The sequence below is a fragment of the Podarcis muralis genome, chromosome 1 (genome assembly GCF_964188315.1).
Source record: "Podarcis muralis chromosome 1, rPodMur119.hap1.1, whole genome shotgun sequence".
Taxonomy (NCBI): domain Eukaryota; kingdom Metazoa; phylum Chordata; class Lepidosauria; order Squamata; family Lacertidae; genus Podarcis; species Podarcis muralis.
The window spans coordinates 46,091,068-46,104,493 of NC_135655.1; the positions used below are offsets into that span (position 1 = coordinate 46,091,068).

General features: G+C 45.3%; 1 protein-coding gene across 5 annotated transcripts in view; it reads right to left on the reverse strand.

Annotated features, from left to right (window-relative positions):
- RGS6 (regulator of G protein signaling 6) overlaps positions 1-12,177 on the reverse strand; it is a 228,938-nt gene extending 216,761 nt beyond the window's left edge. For 2 of the 5 annotated variants that reach the window (XM_077927480.1, XM_077927474.1), the window contains exons 1-2: positions 11,661-12,174; positions 1,901-2,001 (exon numbers count right to left, since the gene is read on the reverse strand). In XM_077927480.1, the coding sequence (XP_077783606.1) occupies positions 1,901-1,975 (75 nt within the window). In that variant the 5' untranslated portion in view covers positions 1,976-2,001; positions 11,661-12,174. Of the gene's footprint in view, positions 1-1,900; positions 2,002-11,660 lie in introns of all 5 variants that reach the window. The other 3 variants (XM_077927465.1, XM_077927469.1, XM_077927476.1) reach the window with 2 other exon arrangements.
- Positions 12,178-13,426: the final 1,249 nt, after the last annotated feature.

Sequence of the window (13,426 nt, forward strand, 5' to 3'; positions counted from 1 at the left end):
TTTACAGCAAGCAATTAGTTTAGTTTCTGCATTAAAAAACAACAACTATTCTTCGTAGATGAACAAGTACTAATGTACAAATTAATGCTCTCACAGTACATATAACTTTAAAATCTATCTCCTGAAGTATTTCTAATGCGACATTGAACGTATTGAATCAGATAATGCATTCTACATTACATTTTTTAAAAGGTTTGGATTAAATATTGGTAAAGCTCTTATACAAGGACTGTACTCTTTCCAGCTATACATAAAAAGGTGCAGATTGCTAGCAAGGAATCCATGGGGAAACCGCCCCGTGTCAACAGTTTAATTACCAGAGAGAAGTCTTGTTCTATCCTGACATAGTGCCTGATGTGTTAACTTGGGGGCAAGTGCTTTCAAAACATTGGCTTCCCATATGAAACCTGAAATAGAACAGTCCCCGCAAGGGGATTTCTGCTATCTCATTATGGAAAGATAAAATAGCCTTTACTGAAGGCTAGGCTGCATTACAGAACTTTGCTGGTAATAATAGGAAAGGTTAAAACCAACAGCTTGGTCTTCTTGACTTTTGATTGCGAGTAAGCAACCTGCAGGTGCCTTTAATAAAGGCCCGCTATGACCATGATCTCACACACTGCACAAGGAGGTTTCCAGAGGGCAGAGTTCCTCTGCTTCCCCCCTGCGCTGGTATGCCAACAAAGTATGCGAATTGGATATCTGATACACACACATACTGAAAACAGGAGCTGTGGTGGTCTCCATGCTGATGTCCGCTAGTCCAAATGGCAGACAGAAGTCTGTTACAGTTGATGCAGTTACTAAAACCTCAAACAGGAACTGGAATGCACAAACTTAGAACCATTTGGTGCATTTTCCATTTCTCCCTCCCCTCCACCTCCTGGTTAAATGCTACAGCTATTTTAGCACAGCAAGGCCACCTGGATGCAGCTCCAGTGCAATCCTATGAATGTCTACTGAGAAGTAAGTCCTACTGAAGCCAATGGGACCTACTCCAGTTTAAGTGAGCAAAGGATTGCAGGCCCATTTTATATACCACCACTTTCATAGTCATAAGGAATAGTGCCGTTATAATATGCCCATCAATCCATTTGAACTTCTACTGTTTCTTTATCAACTAGTAGGATATTATAGTGACATCTCTGTTAAAATGTGTGCCAAAACATTTCCAACATAGCCCCTTCTTTGGAAATTGAAGGAAGAGAAAATGTTTTTCGTAGAGTGGCTTATACTGGCTACATGGGACTATTTTTGAACCTTCAACTTGAAGACAAATCGTTTTAGTTGGCCGACTCTGGGCAGCATTCAACTAAATAGCTGCTCAGCTGCAAGCATTAGTGCTCCTGCGACAGGATCCCCCTCATACCCTCTCCCAGTGCATGCCCTGTGCCACCCCCAAATCTGCTCTGGAGGAACCCCAAGAAGAGATGTACGGAGGGGGGAGAAGTGGATAATACTCCATTGTGTAAGGAGAAATCCTTGCACTGACAGAATGTTTTGCTTAGCACTATATTGAATACAGTCCAAAGTCAAAGTGATTTATGCCAATTAGGTTCCAATGAAGTCAGTCAAAAACTGCAGTTAGCTTGGTTGTAGCTGTCTACTGTTAAAAAAAGCAAACCAAAATACCAGTTCTGCAACAGACTATTACGAAGGTGAATCTAATTCAACCTATTTTACTAGCAGTCAGTGATATCTTACATTTTCCTTTTAAATTTACAGGTAGAGTACCCAAGTACAGACAAAAACAACAGAAAACCGTTAATCTTATAGTACAAAACCTGAAGAATCCATTTGGAAAATAAGTCTGCAGTCCAAGTTATTTTTTGAAAACATGTAAACAGTCATCCAGCTCAGAAGCTGGCAGAGAAGTAATGAATGATTCTGAATGTCTTACTTTTCTGTAAACAATCATATTTGGAGAGCTCTCCTCTTGATCAGCTGTTTCCATGTCACTGGATCCCTGGGCCATTATGAACTGCCTTCTTTTCACCCAGGCTGTAAAAGGGAAGAACATTATTCAATGGGTCACCCAGAGGAAGAAAGACAGGAAGATACATTCAAAATCAAATACTAAGCATAGATATAGAAGACGAAAAGTGTGCTCAGGAATTTTATTCCATCATATAATGCCTGAAAGGCATGAGATACAGAAATATTTTTATTACACTGATGAAATAACAGACTGACAAACTTGAGTCTAAACATATGCTTACTGCCTTGCCAAGGGGCAAGAAGAATTTTGTTTTCTTTGGATGAGAGATCAGGTGAGACAAGGGCGTGTTTGTAGTATTTTATTTAGTAATTTGCTTAGAAGCAAGTAATGTTGAACTTAGGCTTGGTGCTGTTGACTGGGGCTGATGGGAGCTGCCGGGCAACAAGTTGGGGAAGGCCTGATTAGTCTTGCTAAGAACAGAAGACCAGGGCTGCAGAATCAGGCCGATGCTCATCCTGTTCTTACAGTTGCCAACCAGATGCCTGTAGGAACCCTGCAAGCAGAACATGTGATAGACTCTGATAATGGGACGCCATTAACAGAACCTCCTCAGATGATCTTAAACACAGAAGTCAACATGACAGCGTATGTGACGTTTCTCCATTTCTCCTACAAAAACATCCCTGCCAATCAAAAGCTCCTGTGCCCATACCACACGTAGTGTAAGTGAATAAGATGATGGCAATCTGTATGAAAGTATAGAACCAAAAATATGCATCTTGGGTCTTAAGGAGAGCCAAAGAATGAGGCTGTAGAGCAAAAGAATAATCACCACCAACTTGAGGAGCCTCATATCCACGGGTACAGAGGCCCAGGCATCCAGTAGCCACTGGCATTTAAAAGATTAGGTTTTTCCTCCTAAGGAGAGATCTTGCTGGCTCCAAAGTTTTGCAGAAATGATTGCGCCATTGCTCATTCACTCGCCTCTACTTGGTCAACAGTTCTTAAGGTAAACCCAGTGTCCTGACCCATCACTATGTGATTACATTAATGCTTAGCCAGAAACGGTTTCACTTTGAAGCTTTGTATTAATACATTTTCTCTGACTTGTATAGGGGCGGTGGAGGAGTGCCCGGGTCCATATTCATTTACTTAGCCATGGATGCTACTTCCATTGAAAGACACAATCAGGAAGTTAATTCTTTTTCCAGGAGTTGACAATACAACAGACAAATTCAACTCCATCATGACTGCATGCCTAATTAGAATGGAGAGAAGAGGAGAAAGGGAACATTTGCCATTACTTTTGCTAATAGACAATACATTAGAAAAAGCATCAGACCATGCAAAAATAAAGTCAATATTGGCAGAGTCTAAATAGTTTCATCATCATTTAGCAAGGAGATTCAAAGAACACGATCTGTTATTTTATGCCAGTGGACTGAGAGGCATCAACAAACTGCTATGCATCAAGCGTATAATAAAAATGTATTTTTAGGGGCTTAATACCCAACCAGTTTAGAACATTTCACAGTTAATGGCCATGATGAATTCCACATCTAAAAACGGAGGCCATTAAAATAAAGACATTAATATGGTAGACAACAGTGGATGAGATTGGAAGTGTGTGCAGAGTTTTTATCTTAAAATTCAAACACACTGACCCAACTTTAGTGTAACGAGCTAGCCCAGAACGTAGATGAAGATACACATTAACAATGCAGTTCTAAACTAGAAGCGTGTCCCAATGAGTTCAGTGGGGCTTACTCCCAAGTAGGTATGCATAGGATTATAGTGCAAGATGCACAACCGATAGAACATAATACAATGCGTGCAGACAACAGCATATTCAAATGTGCATTTACTTGTCTGTAGTTCCTGATAAAGCAAGTAATATCTGCTTTTATGCCTGCACCTCCTTTTCTGGATCAGGGTGAAAAAACAGGACATAGTTTAAGATACCTTAGAACCAGTGCTGAGCTAAAACAGAGAAGTGAACTAAAGCCCCATTTCTGGGATTGGCAGAAATGTATGGCCTGGAATAAGTCACTGTCTTTTAGCATCTGTAAAATGGGTTTCTACTATTTAGGATAACAGTACTGCAAAGATTAATACAACCAATATTGTTGAGCACTTTGCAAATTAAGAGAAGAACTATACAAGATTAACAGTCAGCAAAAAGGAAGCCCTGTGCTGATAGTGTCACAGGCCGAATCCTGTGCATGCTTCTTCCTTTGAAATAGCAGGAAAGTAAACAAGTGTTGTCAGATCCCAGCAAGAGCAACGTGTGAGTGAAAGCAGGTATACATGGAAGTTTTCCCTGCTGGACAATGAACAGCACACATGCAGGTGAATTGTGTAGGTGCAGTTCCTAAAGCTGGTTCACTATAACCAGCGCTTGGAGCAAGGCACACAGTTCCAGATCCCATGTTGGGAAGAGCATGCACAGCTCCAAGCACTGATTATAACATTTCACAGGTGAAAATAGGGGCCTACTCATAATCAAATCCTTATTTTCCCATTCCAAGGATCACAGACAAGATCCCCTATCCCAACCATCACCACACTGCTTTGCTTCACCTGCTGGTGTAAGCTAATGACCACAAAGATACACATTCCTCAGCGTATGGTTTCCCCATATATCCCTCAGCTCATACATCCCTCTGCCATTCCAGTGAAGTGAATGGAAAAGCTGTTGTACGTGGAATGAATAGGACATCACTGGATTGAAGTAGTGCAGGGTTAGAGCGTAGTCCTTAAATAAATCCCCTCTTTATAACGCTCAAGACGTTGCTATGGCAGGATATTGCTTCACCAATAATCAATTTTGCATAAAACCTGTGGCTTATCTTTCATCTTATTCCTTAATCTTCTATTTATGACATCAAATTCTGTTGCTAGGGAGATGCTTACGCAGATCATTATGACTTTAGGTAGCAAGACAAATGGCTAGTTCTTTTGCACACACACCCCTCCCGAAATTAAACACACACACCACTACAGTTCTGTGCTATCAAGGCAAAACTGATTCCCAAAGGGAAGGTTGGTCATCAGTTACAGTATAAAGCTGCATAATAATGCTTATTCATGACTAAGATGAACTATTCCACTGGAAAGGCACATACCTAATTCCCAAACCCTGATGCAGTTTTTTATCTGACATGACAACTTGTCACTTTAAAACAGGGCTTGAACAACGACTGATGTCGTGATTCAGATATTCTTGCAAAGATTTCTTAGCAGCAAGGAACTATGAATATTAGCTTTATGGGGGTCTATTCAGAGTATCAATTTAAGGCCTAACAAACGTACAGCTGCGTATTTATTTGTTGTGCGGATCATCCAGACATCTTCCTACCAGAGAGCATGGCTGACTCAGGGATAAACTGCAATATATATTTGCTGTTGGTAAAATTAGTTAATTGTTGCCTCACACACAGGACCATCACCATTTGAAGCAGGGTGTCAAACTGAAATTGAACCTGTATGTACAAACTGAGCTGGGGGCAAAACAGGATTGAACCAGGAGCAGGAAGAGGAGGAGGAGGAGTAGAAGTTGTTGTTGTTCAGTAATCAGATGCTCAAAAGGCTCCTTTGAAGGTAGTGAAGGACTTCTCCAGGCCGGGAGAGGCAGGCAAGAGATATGCTGTATCATTGTACTTGAGGATTGCTAGTTCTCAAATCTCATGTACAGTATTTTGTCTCAGAGTGCGAAGTGCTTCCCTCAGATGAAGACAAAGAAAAGGTGAATCTAACTAAACTGTAGGCCATGGGTCAAAAGGCAGCAGCCCTTCATATGTTGTTGGACTACAACTCCCATCATCCCTGAACTTTGGCCACACACTGGCTATGGGTGATAGGCGCTGGGAGTCCAAAACATCTGGATTCCAAATGGCAAACTGGGTGTCACTGAATTTTCATGCCTTGAGTTACTTCTCAGAGTATGAGATTTCCTTCATCAAAGCAAGTTCCACAAGTGAACCGGCCTGAAACCTGAGGGTATAGGGCAGTAAGTAAGTAAGTAACTCAATCAATCAATCAATCAATCAATCAATCAAAATAAATACAGGTCAACAGTGGAGACCCCTGCTCTAACTACTCCCACATGTTCCAACTTGTGTTTTATTCCTTATTAAAAAAAGATTACATTTTTATTTGCAAATTTAGCAAGAAAAGGAGAACAGAAAAAGAGAAAAATTAAAATTAAATAAGAAAAAAGAATAAGGGGGGAAATAGTAATGATACAAATTATATACAAATAATAATAATTAACAGACCACTGACAGTACCTGAATCTTAAATTAAGCCCTCCAGATACTGAAATAGGTAGCCATACAAAATTGATATCAATATGAGATATGATTGAATATAGCCGGGGAAATGAGGTCCTCAGACCACTGAGTACTTATAATCTCTTAGCCACCATAAAGGTAAAGGTAAAGGTACCCCTGCCCGTACGGGCCAGTCTTGCCAGACTCTAGGGTTGTGCGCTCATCTCACTCTATAGGCCGGGAGCCAGTGCTGTCCGCAGACACTTCCGGGTCACGTGGCCAGCGTGACATCGCTGCTCTGGCAAGCCAGCGCAGCACACGGAACACCGTTTACCTTCCCGCTAGAAAGCGGTCCCTATTTATCTACTTGCACCCGAAGGTGCTTTCGAACTGCTAGGTTGGCAGGCGCTGGGACCGAACGACAGGAGCGCACCCCACCGCAGGGATTCGGACCGCCGACCTTTCGATCGGCAAGTCCTAGGTGCTGAGGCTTTAACCCACAGCGCCACCTGCGTCCCCTTAGCCACCATAAGGGCTCACAAAACCCACTTTTGTTGTCCACTTGTTAGTCCCCATACTACAGGGATATAATTTCAGAATATATGAACATCTGCCATAGCAAGGGCTTCACCAATACAAAGCTGATGCAAGGAACAAATTCAGACTAAAAGGAATGTATCAGTGGACAAGCCCACATCAGTTGCCTCAAATAGGCATTCTCAGCATTACACCTCCAACATCTATGTATGTTAGTCTTCCTATACAAAAGTTGTGGAGCCCAACATACTCGGAATATCAATTTTGGCTGAATCAATATCAATTTCAGGTCCAAGAAAACATTCTGCATAGATTCAAAAGCAATTTCCCATTGTTTAGGCTGCACAATACCTTCTAATTCCCTAAATTCTAATTGAGTTTATACTAAATAGTTGAATACGGAAATCCAATGAAGCTAAAATCATCAGTAAAGACATCACAACAGTAACAACCAAAGGCATCTGGGACTAAAAGTGAAGGATAAAAACATGTGCTTCTAACTGGCGGCAAAAGCACTCCAGAGTAGGTGGCCACCTAAATTCTTACAATAACCCTATGAAGCAGGTTGGTTTGAGGGATTAGGATTGGCCCAAGGTCAGCTTCCCAATGAACTTTCTGGCCAAGTCTGGGTCTTCCCACGCAGAGACCAGCTCTAGTCGACATTGAATACACCCCACTGGCTCTTGCAGATTCTGAAAGCTTTCATGTAGGAGGCTTAGATTGCCTTTGGGCTGCTTTTGCGCTATTTATGCAGATGTCTGATCTTTCTTCATGTGGAAGAGAAAGCGGAGGAAAGACATTTAGAACAAGTAGTGGTACTCTGGCTAAAGTTACATTTATATCAGAAATCTGCTTTAAGTCTCATGTATGAAAATGCCCTTCACTCCTTGGATGGGTGGGGGAGACAAAATAAGGTCTCCCTTGCCCTGCTACACCATCCATGAATCCCTTCCATCTTATAACCTCTGCAGGATAACCTTGGAAGTCCCAGCTGAAAGGCAATAGTATACTCCCCACCCAAGTTCACAGGTAAAAAGGATGGATAGAGGAAGGAATAGCCTTGTCAAGGAGGGGAACATGTATTTTAACATTTGTTTTAAACTGATTTTAATATTTTATCTTTTAATCTTTGTAACACACCCTGGGAACTCATGGGGATGGGCTGGTAAGAACCCTATCTATCTATCTATCTATCTATCTATCTATCTATTTGCATGTTTTTAAAAGCTTCTCCAGACTCACTTGATACAAGCCATTTCCAGCTCCTGTGTATCACAGATTTTGTTGTTGTTGTTGCTGCTGCCCACTTTCCCTCTTTCCCCTGAACCCATATCCTCCAGCCTTTGAAAGGACAGCCTTTAAAAGCCATGATATTCCACCCTCCACACTCATCTGCAACCTGTGAACAGCATGGTATTGTTCTGAAATGGGATTTGTAGGATTATGCTTCAAAAGCAAAATTTAAAAAATGGGAACACAGACGTACTCGAGTTCCCTTCCCACCTTATAAAATTATCCTTTCCAGAAAAGTATTTCTCAAATTCAGCAGTGCAATTTCAAGATAACTATTTAGAGGAAGAGAGTACTATGATTCCCTAATGATGCTGAAGGTGACTCCTTGTATGCAAGTCCTACCGGCTTCAATGGAAATTAAGTGCATGCAAGTGTGCTTGGTACTGCACACATAAGGGTTTCTCTTTAGTCGTAGCTCTGCCTTGTTGTATTTGGTTGTGCTTATTTGTTGGTTTTAAACCGCACTTGTATGCTGTGTGAGTTAATTTCACAGACACTTTTATACAGCAACCTGGTATCTTTTGAGGGTGGGCAGTCTAGAAATAATTAAATAAAATAAATAAAAGCATATACCTGCATTGTTAGGCTATATAATTTTATTTAATGAGATTAGGGAAATAATGGTGAAGTGCTCAGGCTGCATCCTTTGAATAAACTTGAAGTGGATTCTACTAAAAATGGAGAGACTTAGCAACTCGCCCTGCACAACATGGAAGCCCGCATCATGAACGCAGCCCATGCCGGCAATGCACTGGGGGGAGGGGGGGTCTGCTGATTAATTGACAACCCTGCTCCTCTAGCAGTCTCATCGTGACCTGCAAAAACAGAAGGTTTATCAAAGTCTCAGAGAGCAGGCATCAAGCTGTGCGAGCCTGTTCTGTGCTTAGGATAAGGAAACACAGCTACTGACAAGACCGCTGCTTCCTAAGAAAAAATGTTCAACCAACTCAACAAGCAATCAAAGCTGAGCTTCCCTTCCAAAGCCCACCTGGGCACACTAAACTCCCATCCAGGGAGCTTTAATTTTAAGGGACCACAATCTTAAGGCTTTTGCTAGCACTTCTAATCCCCACAGTCCAGAAACATGGGGTACCTAAGCCTGCTCCACAGCTGCTTTCACACAGAGCTGGTGGGGACTTGTGCGGGGCCAGCATGGCCATGCAATGCAGCTGTGAGAGCATGGCACACTCATGCGCAGCTGGGAGTATGGAAAGATGCACTCTGCACTCAGCACTCTTTCTCTTTCTCTCTCTGTCACCAGCCAGGTCTTGCTAATGGCATGGGGATGAAATCGGTCTCATATTCAAGCAAGAGCCTTTGGTTTTCTTTGGAAAGATGTGCAGATAAGTAATATGCAAGTTCTCAGTCACTCCATGGCAGCATATTATATTTAAATATATTTAAAGCACATACAGAGCCAAAAAGAGCCATGGGGGCGGTAGTTCACAAAGCTCCCAGCACCATGAAACTACCGTTCCCAAGATTCTGTTTCGGGGTGGGTGCTTTATATGTCTGATGGGTATGCAGGCACAACTCAGTTATGCCAAAGTACTTACTTGGCTTTAAGTGACTCTGTGCACACTATATCTCCAAAGCACATGCATGGCACACTTGTCCCCTCAGAATTCTGCGCACTGTAGTTTGTTGAGGCTCCTGGGAAATGGAACTCTGTGAGGGGTAAACTACACAGCCCAGAATTCTTTGAGCGAAAGAACGTGCTCTGAATGTGATTTAAAGGTATAGTGTGTACACCGCCTAAATGGAAGTATGTGTGAGTAAGTATTGCTGTCTTTTTAGTTTGTTGTTGGGGGAGGGGACAACGCATCTACAACTCAAAGGCAAAGGCTACCCATAGCTGAAACCTCTAACCCACTGAAAATTGGCTTCTTCCAGTTCCTATCTCCCCATTCACAACATGATGCATTCCACATTAAAAGGCCTTCTTGGGGACAGCTGTGAAAACCAGATTACAGTGCAACCCTAGTGTGGTTTACTTGGAAGAGTCTCATCTGATCTCAGCGGGTCAGAGTTTAGGATTCCAGTCCCATCCCTAGGGCCCAACCAGCCTCAACTTCTCTGTGGAACGAAAGGAAAGTGTAAGAAGCAGCTGAAAGACTAGCAGTGCAACCCTAGGTGCATTTACTCAGAAGAAAGCTACGGTTTTCCCAGTAGTGATGTATGGAAGTGAGAGCTGGACCACAAAGAAGGCTGATCGCCGAAGAATTGATGCTTTTGAATTATGGTGCTGAAGGAGATTCCTGAGAGTCCCATGGACTGCAAGAAGATCAAACCTCTCCATTCTTAAGGAAATCAGCCCTGAGTGCTCACTGGAAGGACAGATCCTGAAGCTGAGGCTCCAATACTTTGGCCACCTCATGAGAAGAGAAGATGCCCTGGAAAAGACCCTGATGTTGGGAAAGATGGAGGGCACAAGGAGAAGGGGACGACAGAGGACGAGATGGTTGGACGGTGTTCTCGAAGCTAGAAACATGAGTCTGACCAAACTGCGGGAGGGAGGGGAAGACAGGAGTGCCTGGCGTGCTCTGGTCCATGGGGTCATGAAGAGTCGGACACAACTAAACAACTAGAAGCAGCTGAAAGACTAGCAGTGCAAACCTAGGCGCCTTTACTCAGAAGTAAGCACCTCTTAGTTCAACGGGGCACACTCCCAGGGAAGTGGATGTAGATTCCAGCCTAAAACGCAGCAGGTCGTGTTGGGAAGACCCCCCTCGGCCCTTCCTCTCCCCAAGTACTTCGGGGCCTGGTTGCAAAACCATTTATTTGCTTTGAGTTCTAAAATCAATTCCCATTCTTCGAATATACGCGAAACTTGCGACCTCTAGCTCTGCAGGTCGCCGATTCAAGCGCGACCATTTTCCAAGCGCGGTTTTTCCCCTCCACCTCTCCCGCCCTTGGACTGCATTCGAACAGCGCGTAGCAAGAAGCGACCGCCGGCGGCAAACTCCTGCTCCCAAGTTTCCTCCAAGGGTCAGGGGCAAGCGGCGCAGCAGCGAGCCAGCGCCATCCCTTTGCCCAGCCCGTTGCTTAGCGATCGCCCTCCGCGCGCGCGCCCCGCGGCCCCGATTCGCAGCGCCCCGCTTAGCACGCAAACCCCGCTCCTTTCCTCTCGGCGCAACCCCCCCCCCCCCGGGGAAGCAAACGCTCCCCGCGCTTAAAATGAACGCGCGCTCTCCCCAAGCACACCGCCCCGCATGCAAATAGCTGCGCTCCGAATGGAACGCCGCGCCGAGGGCGCGTTTACAACGGCGACGCCCGCGATCCAGTGCGTCTCCTCCAACTCATTTGCATCCCTAGAATAACAAAAGGGGGAAGGCGAGGGGGCCGCGAAGCTGGCTGGTTGCTTCATCCGAATCCCGCTGCTCCTCCTCTTCGCACCCGTTGCACAAAAGGGAGTTACACACACATTGCTTGGGGCTCGGGGTTAAGGAACCGAAGAACCGATTTAATGAGTTCCCGTGTCCCTTTAACGTGGGAAAGCGAGGGGTGGGGGTCATGCATTGCTAGGCATCGTTGCCCCACAAAGCTCTGGGGATTTTTTTTTGGGGGGGGGGAGAGGGGTGAAGAAACGAGGACGCTGCGCAAGGGCGATCGTAATTTACCTTAGCAACCAAGGATCTGCTGTGGGTCGCCTTCGGCTTTTAAATTTCCCCTGGGCGGCAGGGAGCAGCCTGATTCATGTTGAAGCCGAAGTGGCGGGGGGGGGGCGGGTTAAAGGAGAGGCGGCTTCCCCGGGGATCTGGATCTCTCTTTCTCCCGCCCGCCTTTCAGGGGATCTTAGACGCCGTCGTCTTCAGGAGGGCGCCTGCCGGCTGCCAAAGGGGTCGCGGGAGGGCTGGCAGCGCCGCTGGCGAAGGTGGACCCGGGAGAAGCGGCGGAGCCCAGCTCAACATGCTCGGCGGCTCACGCCTCCCGTCGCTGCATTCCCCCTCCGCGCGCGCCGCCTTCGCTCTCGCCTTCCCCGCGGCTTTGGCACACGCTCTTCTTCGCCCTCGCCGTCTTGCTCCGCTCCAGGCCGGGCAGTGGCGGGGAGACCAGCCCAGCGGCGGAGAAGAAGAAGAAGCCACCCCGGCGGAGCCGAGGGAGGAGATGTGGACGGAGAAGGAAAAACAGAGGCTCCAAGTCCCAGGTTTGTCCCTTGCGAGCCAGCGGGCTGGCGGGAGTGGCAGCAGCGCCCGCTGCAGGCTGCGGGCGGAACTGCAGCCTCGTTTCCAAAGGCTCCGAAGGCCTTATAGAGAGAGAGCGCAGCCCGCCCGCCCCCAGGGAGGTGCAGGAGAAAAAACCCAGCAAGTTTGTTTGTTTGTTTGTTTGTTTGTTTGTTTGTTTGTTTGTTTGTTTGTTTGTTTGTTTGTTTGTTGTTTTGCTTAACGTACCTGAATTAATGTCAGGGCGGTGCACATTTTAAATCGCTGGTACAATGCTAACATCTCCCCCAAATCCACACTACTATATTATTAAAAACAAGAACAACACCCGTTTCACATCAGTACAAGAAAATTGAGAGGAATAATGAAGACAGCCCAGGTCATTGACACAATCGCTCGTGAGCGTCATCTCCTCTCCCTCAGATGGCATAAACACGTGAAAGAAAACTCTCAAATACAATCAAACACAAATGTGTGCCCACTGTCAAGCCTGGTCTGAGGCCATGAATGCAGCCAAGAAATGTTTTCTCTCTGCTTCCATTGTGTCCTCCCAGTGCCAGCCAAAAGTTCTTCAGAATGGCTTCGGGGCCTTTTACATGCTGGCCCCAAAGAGGTGTCAGAGGCCTGCATTGGCTTGTTTGTGAAGCAGTTTTGGGATAATGAGGCACTGGAAGCATCAAAGGCCTGGGCTGTGATACGTTTGCTAGGCACTTCAAGCACAAACCCATTCGCCTTCATACCAATACAGTGGCACCTTGGGTTAAGAACTTAATTCGTTCTGGAGGTCCGTTCTTAACCTGAAACTGTTCTTAACCTGAAGCACCACTTTACCTAATGGAGCCTCCTGCTGCTGCCGCGCCGCTGCTGCGCGATTTCTGTTCTCATCCTGAAGCAAAGTTCTTAACCTGAGGTACTATTTCTGGGTTAGCGGAGTCTGTAACCTGAAGCGTCTGTAACCCAAGGTACCACTGTATTGATTCCTTTGCTATTATAATCTCTGGTGAGACATCCAGCACACTGTCATATATAGTTCTGTGGGATCAGTTCCAGCTACGGAGGCCTGAGGATGTGGACAAGGTGCTTCTAGCTGCCCACCCCATCCCTGGCCCTCTTGACCCTTGCCCATCCTGGTTGTTGGTGCAAGTCAGGATGGGGGCTGGTTAATGCATCTTTGCATGAGGGGGTTATCCCAACTGCCTTAAAGGAGTTGATGGTACACCTGC